Source organism: Scomber japonicus, chromosome 21 (genome assembly GCF_027409825.1).
Source record: "Scomber japonicus isolate fScoJap1 chromosome 21, fScoJap1.pri, whole genome shotgun sequence".
NCBI lineage: Eukaryota > Metazoa > Chordata > Actinopteri > Scombriformes > Scombridae > Scomber > Scomber japonicus.
In genome coordinates, this window is record NC_070598.1 from 2111714 (window position 1) to 2124213 (window position 12500).

Genomic DNA, 12500 nt, shown 5'->3' on the forward strand with positions numbered 1-12500 from the left:
GCGTTCAAGGGCAATCTTTACTAAAAGTAATGTTTATGGAGACTGCTCGAGCTGTACAAGCAGGGCGAGCGCAGCGGAAATATATCGTTTATATCGTTGCTTTTCCGTTATTAATGTCTTGAATGTTCATATCCCGATATAGATACGATAACGATATATCGTTCAGCCCTACTTTATTCTAAGTGTTAAAGTGTTACGGGTTTGTGTTTCCTGTCTGCAGGTCCAGCAGTGGTTCCCTCTCAGCCTCCGGTGCCGTGTCAGCTCTGTATCCTTTCACGTCTAAAAAGAAACCAGACCTGTGCCCTGTTACTGTGTCAAGTCTATTTAACCCTTTATTGGGCAAATAATATATATATATTTCCTTCCTTCCTTCCTTCCTTCCTTTCCTTCCTCCCTGCCTTCTTTCTCCCTCCCTCGTTCCTTATTTCCTCCGTCCTTCCTTCCTTTCCTTCCTTCCATCTGTCCTTCCTCCCTCCCTCCTTCTCTCCTCCCTTCCTTCTTTCCTTCCTCCGTCCTTCCTTCCTTCCTTCCTTTCCTTACTTCCATCTGTTCTTCCTCCCTCCCTCCTTCTCTCCTCCTATCCTTCTTTCCTTCCTCCATCCCCCTTTCTTCTTCTTCCTCCCTTCCTTCTTTCTTCCCTTCCTCCCTCCCTCCTTCTCTCTTTCTTTCCTCCCCCTACCTTCCTTCCCTTCCTTCCTTCCTTCCATCCTACCTTCCTTCCTTCCTTCATTCCTTTCCTTCCTCCCTGCCTTCTTTCTTCCCTTCCTCTTTTCCTTTCTCCCTCCCTCGTTCCTTATTTCCTCCATCCTTCCTTCCTTTCCTTCCTTCCATCTGTCCTTCCTCCCTCCTTCCTTCTCTCCTCCCTTCCTTCATTTCCTTCCTCCGTCCTTCCTTCCTTCCTTCCATCTGTCCTTCCTCCCTCCCTCCTTCTCTCCTCCCTTCCTTCTTTCCTTCCTCCGTCCTTCCTTCCTTCCTTCCTTTCCTTACTTCCACCTGTCCTTCCTCCCTCCCTCCTTCTTTCCTCCTTTCCTTCTTTCCTTCCTCCATCCCCCTTTCTTCTTCTTCCTTCCTCCTTCTTTCTTCCCTTCCTTCCTCCCTCCTTCTCTCTTTCTTTCCTCCCCCTACCTTCCTTCCTTCCTTCCTTCCTTCCTTCCTTCCTTCCTTCCTTCCATCCTTCCATCCTTCCATCCTACCTTCCTTCCTTCCTTCCTTCCTTCCTTTCAATGAGTGTCCTATAAAGGTGTAATGTTGTATTTGACCTGAACCATCACTCCAGACTCTTCCTCCTGGAGCGTCTTCCAGCCCGACATCATCATCAGTGCCAGTGAAGGTACGTTGGGAGGAAAGAAGGGAGGGAGGAAGGAAGGAAGGAAGGAAGGAAGGAAGGAAAGTAGGAAGGAAGGAAGGGAAGGAAGGAAGGAAGGAAGGTAGGGGGAGGAAAGAAAGAGAGAAGGAGGGAGGGAGGAAGGGAAGAAAGAAGGAAGGAAGGAAGAAGAAAGGGGGATGGAGGAAGGAAAGAAGGAAAGGAGGAGAGAAGAAGGGAGGGAGGAAGAACAGATGGAAGTAAAGAAAGGAAGGAAGGAAAGAAGGAAGGGAGGAGAGAAGGAGGGACGGAGGAAGGACAGATGGAAGGAAGGAAAGGAAGGAAGGACGGAGGAAATAAGGAATGAGGGAGGGAGAAAGGAAAAGAGGAAGGGAAGAAAGAAGGCAGGGAGGAAGGAAGGAAGGAAGGAAAGTAGGAAGGTAGGGGGAGGAAAGAAAGAGAGAAGGAGGGAGGGAGGAAGGGAAGAAAGAAGGAAGGAAGGAAGAAGAAAGGGGGATGGAGGAAGGAAAGAAGGAAAGGAGGAGAGAAGGAGGGAGGGAGGGAGGAAGAACAGATGGAAGTAAGGAAAGGAAGGAAGGAAAGAAGGAAGGGAGGAGAGAAGGAGGGAGGGAGGAAGGACAGATGGAAGGAAGGAAAGGAAGGAAGGAAAGGAAGGAAGGACGGAGGAAATAGGGAACGAGGGAGGGAGGGAGGAAGGAAAAGAGGAAGGGAAGAAAGAAGGCAGGGAGGAAGGAAAGGAAGGAAGGAAGGAAGGTAGGATGGAAGGAAGGAAGGAAAGGAAGGAAGGAAGGAAGGAAGGAAGGTAGGGGGAGGAAAGAAAGAGAGAAGGAGGGAGGGAGGAAGAACAGATGGAAGTAAGGAAAGGAAGGAAGGAAAGAAGGAAGGGAGGAGAGAAGGAGGGAGGGAGGAAGGAAAAGAAGGAAGGACGGAGGAAATAAGGAACGAGGGAGGGAGGGAGAAAGGAAAAGAGGAAGGGAAGAAAGAAGGCAGGGAGGAAGGAAAGGAAGGAAGGAAAGAAGGAAGGAAGGATTTGCCCAATAAAGGGTTAACTAATCGGTCCACCTGTGTGTTGCTCTGGGTGTCAGGTTACCTGTGGTACCTGCAGGTGAAGTTGCCTCCAGCTGTCAACCTGCTGCAGGACAAAGGCAAACTGATGGACTTCCTGTTAAGGCGGAGAGACTGCAAGATGGTCATCCTGTCTGTCTGCTCACAGAGTACGTCTGTCTGTCCGTCTGTCTGTCTGTCTACCTGTCTGTCAGTCTGTCTGTCTGTCTGTCTGTCTGTCTGTCTGCCTGTCTGTCTGCCTGTCTGTCTGTCTGTCTGTCTGTCTGTCTGTCTGTTCACAGAGTACATCCGTCTGCCTGTCCGTCTGTCCGTCTGTCCGCCTGTCTGTCTGTCTCTCGGTCTGTCTGCCTGTCTGTCTGCCTGTCTACCTGTCTGTCTGTCTGTCTGTCTGTCTGTCTACCTGTCTGTCTGTCTGTCTGTCTGTCTGCCTGTCTGTCTGTCTGTCTGTCTGTCTGTCTGTCTGTCTGCCTGTCTGTCTGCCTGCCTGTCTGTCTGCCTGTCTGTCAGTCTGTCAGTCTGTCTGTCTGTCTGTCTGTCTGTCTGTCTGTCTGCCTGTCTGTCTGCCTGTCTGCCTGTCTGTCTGCCTGCCTGTCTGTCTGCCTGTCTGTCAGTCTCTCGGTCTGTCTCTCGGTCTGTCTGCCTGTCTGTCTGTCTGTCTGTCTGTCTGTCTGCCTGTCTTTCCTGTCTGTCTGTCTGTCTGTCTGTCTGTCTGCCTGCCTGTCTGTCTGTCTGCCTGTCTGCCTGTCTGTCTGTCTGCCTGTCTACCTTACTGCCTGCCTGTCTGTCTGTCTGCCTGTCTGCCTGCCTGTCTGTCTGTCTGCCTGTCTGCCTGCCTGTCTGTCTGTCTGTCTGCCTGTCTGTCTGTCTGTCTGCCTGTCTGTCTGTCTGTCTGTCTGTCTGTCTGTCTACCTGTCTGTCTGTCTACCTGTCTGTCCTGCCTGTCTGTCTGCCTGTCTGCCTGTCTGTCTGTCTGTCTGTCTGTCTGCCTGTCTGTCTGTCTGTCTGTCCGTCTGTCTGCCTGTCTGTCTACCTGTCTGTCTGTCTGTCTGTCTGTCTGTCTGCCTGTCTGTCTGTCTGTCTGTCCGTCTGTCTGCCTGTCTGTCTACCTGTCTGTCTGCCTGTCTGTCTGTCTGTCTGCCTGTCTGTCTGTCTGTCTGTCTGTCTGTCTGTCTACCTGTCTGTCTGTCTACCTGTCTGTCCTGCCTGTCTGTCTGTCTGTCTGCCTGTCTGTCTGTCTGTCTGTCTGTCTGTCTGTCTACCTGTCTGTCTGTCTGCCTGTCTGTCTGTCTGTCTGTCTGTCTGTCTGTCTGTCTGCCTGTCTGTCTGCCTGTCTGTCTGTCTGCCTGTCTGTCTGTCTGTCTGTCTGTCTGCCTGCCTGCCTGCCTGCCTGCCTGCCTGTCTGCCTGTCTGTCTGCCTGTCTGTCTGCCTGCCTGTCTGTCTGTCTGTCTGTCTGTCTGTCTGTCTGTCTGTCTGTCTACCTGTCTGTCTGTCTGTCTGTCTGCCTGTCTGTCTGTCTGCCTGTCTGTCTACAGACAACATAATAATCATAACCTCATGTACAAGAGTAATGTTGGTGTTGAGTGATAATACACCTGAGTTTGATAATGTTAGAGCAGTTAGAGAAACTAATAAAGTGTTTCCATCAAGCTAAAACTTCTCTTCCTTCTCTCAGTTCTGGAAGGCGGGGAGAAAGGAAGTCTTCCAGTTGTGGCGACCGTCTTTGACAAACTCAACCAGGTGTATAAAGAATACCTGGAGGCAGAGCAGACCTACACTGTGGTGAGTGGTAGACCAATCAAAAACACCCCCACTGTAATTGTTGTGTTATTTGTTGTGTTAGATGTTTTTTGTGTATTTCAGATGTTTGTGTTTGTGTTTGTGTTTGTGTTTGTGTTTGTGTTTGTAGGCGATGGAGTCCGGTCCGGGTCGAGGCAACGCGGCCCAGAAACGTCCGGTCAGAACTCAGGCGGTCATCGACCAATCAGACATGTACACACACGTCCTGTCTTCCTTCACAGAGAGGAAGGTAAGAAACACACACACACACACACACACACATATGCTAACACACACACACACACTAATGCTTCAATGTAGGGATGTGTCATTAAATAATGATAACCGAATAGTCGTTTGCGTGGTTTAAAGCAATGGTTCTCAAAGTGGGTTCCTCCAGGTGGTTCCCAGCAAAATTCAGTGTAAAAAATTAAATGTTTAAAAAAAACATTTAATTTTTTGCGACATGGAATTTTTTTACATGAATTTTTGAAGTGTAAAAAAATTCAATTTTTGAAAATTCAATGTTTTTTTAAACATTGAATATTGTTACACTGATTTTTTTGCGACATTGAATTTTTTTACAGAGAATTTTTTTACACTGAATTTTTTGCAACAATTTTTTTACACTGAATAAAAAAAATCAGTGTAAAAAAATTCAATGTCGCAAAAAATTCAGTGTAAAAAAAATCATTTTTTTTTAAACATTGAATATTTTTACACTGAATTCAGTGTAAAAAAATTTAATGTTTAAAAAAATTCAGTGTAAAAAAATTCAATGTTTAAAAAAATTCAGTGTAAAAAAATTCAATGTCTCAAAACATTGAATTTTTTTACACTGAATTTTTTTAAACATTACATTTTTTTTTAAGCATTAGAAAAAATCCAGAGGAAAAAACAATCAGTTCTTGAAATTCAACGGCTTTTAAAATTCAGTCTGATATCAATGTTTAAAAAAATTCAGTGTAAAAAAATTCAATGTTTAAAAAAATTCAGTGTAAAAAAATTCAATCTCGCAAAAAATTCAGTGTAAAAAAATTTAATGTTTAAAAAAATTCAATGTTTAAAAAAAACATTGAATTTTTTTAAACATTGAATTTTTTTACACTGAATTTTTTGCGACATTGAATTGTTTTACACTGAATAAAAAAATTCAGTGTAAAAAAATTCAATGTGTTTTTTTACACTGAATGTTTTTACACTGAATTTTTGAAGACATTGATTTTTTTGCACATTGAATTTTTTTAAGCATTAGAAAAAATTCAGAGAAAAAAAAATCAATTCTTGAAATTCAACGGCTTTTAAAATTCAAAGTCTGATTTCAATGAAAAAAAAAATTCAGTGTTAAAAAATTCAATGTTTAAAAAAATTCAGTGTAAAACAATTCAATGTGTTTTTTTAAACATTGAATTTTTTTACACTGAATTTTTTTAAACAGAAAAAATTCAGAGGAAAAAAAAATCAGTTCTTGAAATTCAACGGCTTTTAAAATTCAAAGTCTGATTTCAATGAAAAAAAAAAAATTCAGTGTTTGAAATTCGATGCAAAAAAATTCAGTGTAAAAAAATTCAATGTTTAAAAAAATTCAGTGCAAAAAAATTCAATGTCGCAAAAAATTCAGTGTAAAAAAATTTAATGTTTAAAAAAATTCAGTGTAAAAAAATTCAATGTGTTTTTTTAAACATTGAATATTTTTACACTGAATTTTTGAAGACATTGAATTTTTTTACTCTGAATTTTTTTAAGCATTAGAAAAAATTCAGAGAAAAAAAAAATCAATTCTTGAAATTCAACGGCTTTTAAAATTCAAAGTCTGATTTCAATGAAAAAAAAATTCAGTGTTAAAAAATTCAATGTTTAAAAAAATTCAGTGTAAAAAAATTCAGTGTAAAAAAATTCAATGTTTTTTTTAACATTGAATATTTTTACACTGATTTTTATTTAAACATTAGAAAAAATTCAGAGGAAAAAAAAATCAGTTCTTGAAATTCAACGGCTTTTAAAATTCAAAGTCTGATTTCAATGAAAAAAAAAATTCGAAATTTGAAATTCGATGCAAAAAAATTCAGTGCTAAAAATTCAAATTCAAAAGCAGATGGCACAGATTTACTTCCATATAGACGGACCTGACGCTAATCACCAAGCTAGTACGTCAACGTTTCTAACGGCTAGTTTTGTAACGGCTCCTCGACAGTGAGAGAGAAAGCTAACGTTACGTCTCTCATTGCTAGCATGATTGTAAAGGATATCTGCTCAGCGTTATTTATGACGGTAGGAAAATAATCCATGCTGTAAGATTGTTAGCTGTCTGTAAACCTGTGAGATTGTATCTTTTAATTAATGTTTTTCTGTAAAGAAATGACGGCTGATTATAATTTAAATTAAGTTTGTGCAGTTAAAGCTTGTTGTTTGTTATGAATATTGAAAGTTAGGTTTTCATGTATTATCTATTTAGAAACTGTGAAAGTCATCATGCAGCAAATATTGGATTATATAGGCTACCTACTATGAAAATAGGGCTCATCCACGTCCTTACTTTAAAGCTGTTTTATTAATCTCTGTGTTAACATTACGAGGAAATTAAAGGTTGTGTGTTAAATATTTCTTTTGAATGAATCTGGAAATGTGCAGACTGATTTGAAAAGTTGCCAGTAGTGTATTGCATTGCCAGGAGAAATATATTCTTATCCAGTGGGAATCTCTAAAGTTATCAAATATTAAACGTGTTATTATAAAACTTGTTATTTTTGGGGTTGGTGGTGGTGTTTGGTAGTTTACAATAAGGACTCATTCATTATGTTGGAAACTTTAGATGTGTGCTTACTGGATGTAATGAGAGCGTCAGGATTTAAAAAGGCAATGCAGAGTTCACAGTTCAGTCCACAGTGCATGATATGTTTAACCAAGTTTTCTGCATTCATTTCTCTTGGGGGTGAAACATTTATTAGTTTTCCTTCACAGGTTCAAGTTTCAACTCCTGCGTAAATAGAAAAATATGAAAAAACAAAACAATACATGTCCGATATCCAACAAATATTACAAATAAAATAAAAATGAGACTGTTTGTGTGTTTGTGTCTGAGCTGGAACACCTCCTCCTCCCTTTCCCCCTCCCCCGGTGCAAAAGTTGTTTTTTTTTGGTGTTTTTATGTTGTAAAATGTGCTTATATGTGCTCATGTTGCTGGGGTTTTTTCCCGTTCCCACACTGTACTCCCGAGAGCACAGTCTGGGAGCTGCTTTTTTTTATCCCCCCTCTCTCCTCGTTTTTCTTTCCCCTTTTCTCCCCTCTTTATTGTGCTCAGTCATCTGGTCATGTCTTGTTATGTATTGTATGTTGTATATGTACGGACGGGTGATTGCTGTAATTTCGCTGTACTTGTACTTGTACTTGTTATAGTGACAAATAAAGCTCTATTCTAATATTCTGCAGGGTGTCTCCCATAAGTTCATCATTGCTGTACTGATGGAGTACATCCGCTCTCTGAACCAGTTCCAGATCACTGTCCAGGTAAAACCATCAGAGTGAAACCTCACACTCCATGTTCTTGAGATGTTCATTATTTTGTAATTTTACCCTAAACTTATTATCTAAAGTAAAATTAAGTGCTTCCTTTAGATCTGAACTCTCTGCGCACACCTTCAACTCTTATTATATTTCTTTTTTTATAATTCAACTCTTTATTTGATTTTCATTTATAGAAAAACATATAATAACAAACAACAGCATATAACAGACAGCATGGTAGTGCACAGTGATATGTCCCTTTTTAACTCAAGTATCAAACCAAGAAGCCAGAAAAAAAGAATATACATACATCACATATACATGCTCACATACATAAATGATAAATAGACCTAGTCACCATAGCAACCTTTCTATTCCTCACAACATCCCCAAAATACCATAGACAAAGAAGTAGCCCCATGACTCCCTAAGGTTCTCATTTTCATTATTAACTCTTGCCAGCATGTCTTCATAGGATACTATCTCTGCCATAAGCTGCAACCATTGTCTAAATAATTCTGGGGGGGGGGGGGGACTCTTATTATATTTCAATGATTTGTGTCTTTCAGCATTACCTGTATGAGTTGGTGATAAAGACGTTGGTTCAACACAACCTGTTCTACATGCTGCATCAGTTCCTGCAGTATCACGTCCTCAGTGACTCCAAACCACTGGTGAGTTCAAACTACTCCTAAACTCATCTGAAACTAGTCCTAAACTTGTCTGAAACTAGTCCTAAACTTGTCTGAAACTAGTCCTAAACTTGTCTGAAACTAGTCCTAAACTTGTCTGAAACTACTCCTAAACTCATCTGAAACTAGTCCTAAACTTGTCTGAAACTAGTCCTAAACTTGTCTGAAACTAGTCCTAAACTTGTCTGAAACTAGTCCTAAACTCATCTGAAACTAGTCCTAAACTTGTCTGAAACTAGTCCTAAACTTGTCTGAAACTAGTCCTAAACTCATCTGAAACTAGTCCTAAACTCATCTGAAACTAGTCCTAAACTTGTCTGAAACTTGTCCTAAACTTGTCTGAAACTAGTCCTAAACTTGTCTGAAACTAGTCCTAAACTCATCTGAAACTAGTCCTAAACTTGTCTGAAACTAGTCCTAAACTCATCTGAAACTAGTCCTAAACTTGTCTGAAACTAGTCCTAAACTTGTCTGAAACTAGTCCTAAACTTGTCTGAAACTAGTCCTAAACTTGTCTGAAACTAGTCCTAAACTCATCTGAAACTAGTCCTAAACTTGTCTGAAACTACTCCTAAACTCATCTGAAACTAGTCCTAAACTTGTCTGAAACTAGTCCTAAACTTGTCTGAAACTAGTCCTAAACTTGTCTGAAACTAGTCCTAAACTCATCTGAAACTAGTCCTAAACTTGTCTGAAACTAGTCCTAAACTTGTCTGAAACTAGTCCTAAACTCATCTGAAACTAGTCCTAAACTCATCTGAAACTAGTCCTAAACTTGTCTGAAACTTGTCCTAAACTTGTCTGAAACTAGTCCTAAACTTGTCTGAAACTAGTCCTAAACTCATCTGAAACTAGTCCTAAACTTGTCTGAAACTAGTCCTAAACTTGTCTGAAACTAGTCCTAAACTTGTCTGAAACTAGTCCTAAACTCATCTGAAACTAGTCCTAAACTTGTCTGAAACTAGTCCTAAACTTGTCTGAAACTAGTCCTAAACTCATCTGAAACTACTCCTAAACTCATCTGAAACTAGTCCTAAACTTGTCTGAAACTAGTCCTAAACTCATCTGAAACTAGTCCTAAACTTGTCTGAAACTACTCCTAAACTTGTCTGAAACTAGTCCTAAACTCATCTGAAACTACTCCTAAACTCATCTGAAACTAGTCCTAAACTCATCTGAAACTAGTCCTAAACTTGTCTGAAACTAGTCCTAAACTTGTCTGAAACTAGTCCTAAACTCATCTGAAACTAGTCCTAAACTCATCTGAAACTACTCCTAAACTCATCTGAAACTAGTCCTAAACTTGTCTGAAACTACTCCTAAACTTGTCTGAAACTAGTCCTAAACTCATCTGAAACTAGTCCTAAACTTGTCTGAAACTAGTCCTAAACTCATCTGAAACTAGTCCTAAACTCATCTGAAACTAGTCCTAAACTCATCTGAAACTAGTCCTAAACTTGTCTGAAACTAGTCCTAAACTCATCTGAAACTACTCCTAAACTCATCTGAAACTACTCCTAAACTTGTCTGAAACTAGTCCTAAACTCATCTGAAACTAGTCCTAAACTTGTCTGAAACTAGTCCTAAACTTGTCTGAAACTAGTCCTAAACTTGTCTGAAACTAGTCCTAAACTCATCTGAAACTAGTCCTAAACTTGTCTGAAACTAGTCCTAAACTTGTCTGAAACTAGTCCTAACTCATCTGAAACTTGTCCTAAACTTGTCTGAAACTAGTCCCTAAACTCATCTGAAACTAGTCCTAAACTTGTCTGAAACTAGTCTAAACTCATCTGAAACTAGTCCTAAACTTGTCTGAAACTAGTCCTAAACTCATCTGAAACTAGTCCTAAACTTGTCTGAAACTAGTCCTAAACTTGTCTGAAACTAGTCCTAAACTTGTCTGAAACTACTCCTAAACTTGTCTGAAACTAGTCCTAAACTCATCTGAAACTAGTCCTAAACTTGTCTGAAACTAGTCCTAAACTCATCTGAAACTAGTCCTAAACTCATCTGAAACTAGTCCTAAACTTGTCTGAAACTAGTCCTAAACTTGTCTGAAACTAGTCCTAAACTCATCTGAAACTAGTCCTAACTCATCTGAAACTACTCCTAAACTCATCTGAAACTAGTCCTAAACTCATCTGAAACTAGTCCTAACTCATCTGAAACTAGTCCTAAACTTGTCTGAAACTAGTCTAAACTCATCTGAAACTAGTCCTAAACTCATCTGAAACTAGTCCTAAACTCATCTGAAACTAGTCCTAAACTCATCTGAAACTTGTCCTAAGCTCATCTGAAACTAGTCCTAAACTTGTCTGAAACTAGTCCTAACTCATCTGAAACTACTCCTAAACTCATCTGAAACTAGTCCTAAACTTGTCTGAAACTAGTCCTAAACTCATCTGAAACTAGTCCTAAACTCATCTGAAACTACTCCTAAACTCATCTGAAACTAGTCCTAAACTCATCTGAAACTAGTCCTAAACTCATCTGAAACTAGTCCTAAACTTGTCTGAAACTAGTCCTAAACTCATCTGAAACTAGTCCTAAACTCATCTGAAACTAGTCCTAAACTCATCTGAAACTAGTCCTAAACTCATCTGAAACTTGTCCTAAGCTCATCTGAAACTAGTCCTAAACTTGTCTGAAACTAGTCCTAAACTCATCTGAAACTAGTCTAAACTTGTCTGAAACTAGTCCTAAACTTGTCTGAAACTACTCCTAAACTTGTCTGAAACTAGTCCTAAACTTGTCTGAAACTAGTCCTAAACTTGTCTGAAACTAGTCCTAAACTTGTCTGAAACTAGTCCTAAACTCATCTGAAACTAGTCCTAAACTTGTCTGAAACTAGTCCTAAACTTGTCTGAAACTAGTCCTAAACTCATCTGAAACTAGTCCTAAACTTGTCTGAAACTAGTCCTAAACTCATCTGAAACTAGTCCTAAACTCATCTGAAACTAGTCCTAAACTTGGCTAAACTCAGTACTAAATTAGGGGACAGTATGGCTGCAGGCAGATAATGATCATTTTATCGGTCTTTTAATTGTTTCATCTATAAAATATCAGAAAATGATGATAACTCAAAGATATTCATTTTACTGTCACAGATAAAAACCTGCAAATACAAATACTGATGAATGCTTAACTTAACCCTCCTGTTGTGTTCCAGTCAAGGAAGGGAGGGAGGGAGGAAGGGAGTAAAGGAAAGAAGGCAGGGAGGAAGAAGGAAGGAAGGAAGGAAAGAAGAAGGAAGAAGGAAGGAAGGAAGGAAGGAAGGTAGGAAGGAAGGAAGGAAGGAAAGGAGGAAGGAGGAAGGAAGGAAGGAAAGGAAAGGAGGGAGGGAGGAAAGGAAGGAAGGAAGGAAAGGAGGGAAGGAAGGTAGGAAGGAAGGAAAGGAAGAAGGAGGGAAGGAAGAAGGAAGGAAGGAAAGGAGGGAGGGAAGGAAGGAAGGAAGGAAAGGAGGGAGGGAGGGAAGGAAGGAAGGAAGGAAAGGAGGGAGGGAGGGAAGGAAGGAAGGAAGGAAAGGAGGGAAGGAAGGTAGGAAGGAAGGAAGGAAGTGAAGGAAAGGAGGAAGGAGGGAAGGAAGGAAGGAAGGAAAGGAGGGAGGGAGGGAAGGAAGGAAGGAAGGAAAGGAGGAAGGAGGGAAGGAAGGAAGGGAAGGAAAGGAGGGGAGGGAGGGAGGGAAGGAAGGAAGTAAGGAAAGGAGGGAAGGAAGGTAGGAAGGAAGGAGGGAAGGAAGGTAGGAAGAAGGAAAGGAAGGAAGGAAGGAAAGGAGGAAGGAGGGACGGAAGGTAGGCAGGAAGGAAGAAGGAAGGAAGAGTCAAAACAGATGGGTCCAATTTGACCCGGGAGCACAACAGGAGGGTTAAAACTAGAGTTGGACAAAATGAAATACACTTAATTGCTTTCTGTTGTAGAGTTAGATGAGAGGATGATAACTCAGTTTAAAATAGTAGAAATATGAAGCTACAGCAGCTGGTCAGAAGTCATCATCTGTACATTTATAGTTATATTTTATATTTTTAATTCAGTCTTCTTCTTGTTCTCGTTATCCCACAATTTGGTTTGTGTTTCCCGTTTTTCTTCTTCCACTTCATTCCATGTTTAACCCTTTATTGGGCAAATAATTATATTTGG

General features: G+C 40.2%; 1 protein-coding gene and 1 long non-coding RNA gene across 2 annotated transcripts in view; one reads left to right on the top strand and one right to left on the bottom strand.

Annotated features, from left to right (window-relative positions):
• rmc1 (regulator of MON1-CCZ1) overlaps positions 1-12500 on the top strand; it is a 21707-nt gene that overhangs the window by 5902 nt on the left and 3305 nt on the right. The window contains exons 7-13 of the mRNA XM_053342785.1: positions 221-265; positions 1277-1330; positions 2410-2538; positions 4063-4169; positions 4297-4416; positions 7597-7674; positions 8241-8345. Of these exons, the coding sequence (XP_053198760.1) occupies positions 221-265; positions 1277-1330; positions 2410-2538; positions 4063-4169; positions 4297-4416; positions 7597-7674; positions 8241-8345 (638 nt within the window). The remainder of the gene's footprint in view (positions 1-220; positions 266-1276; positions 1331-2409; positions 2539-4062; positions 4170-4296; positions 4417-7596; positions 7675-8240; positions 8346-12500) is intronic.
• On the bottom strand, positions 3403-3892 carry LOC128382189 (uncharacterized). Its single transcript, XR_008323694.1, has 3 exons — positions 3869-3892; positions 3649-3756; positions 3403-3475 (listed from the first exon to the last, which is right to left on the bottom strand). It is a non-coding gene; the product is annotated as an uncharacterized LOC128382189 (long non-coding RNA).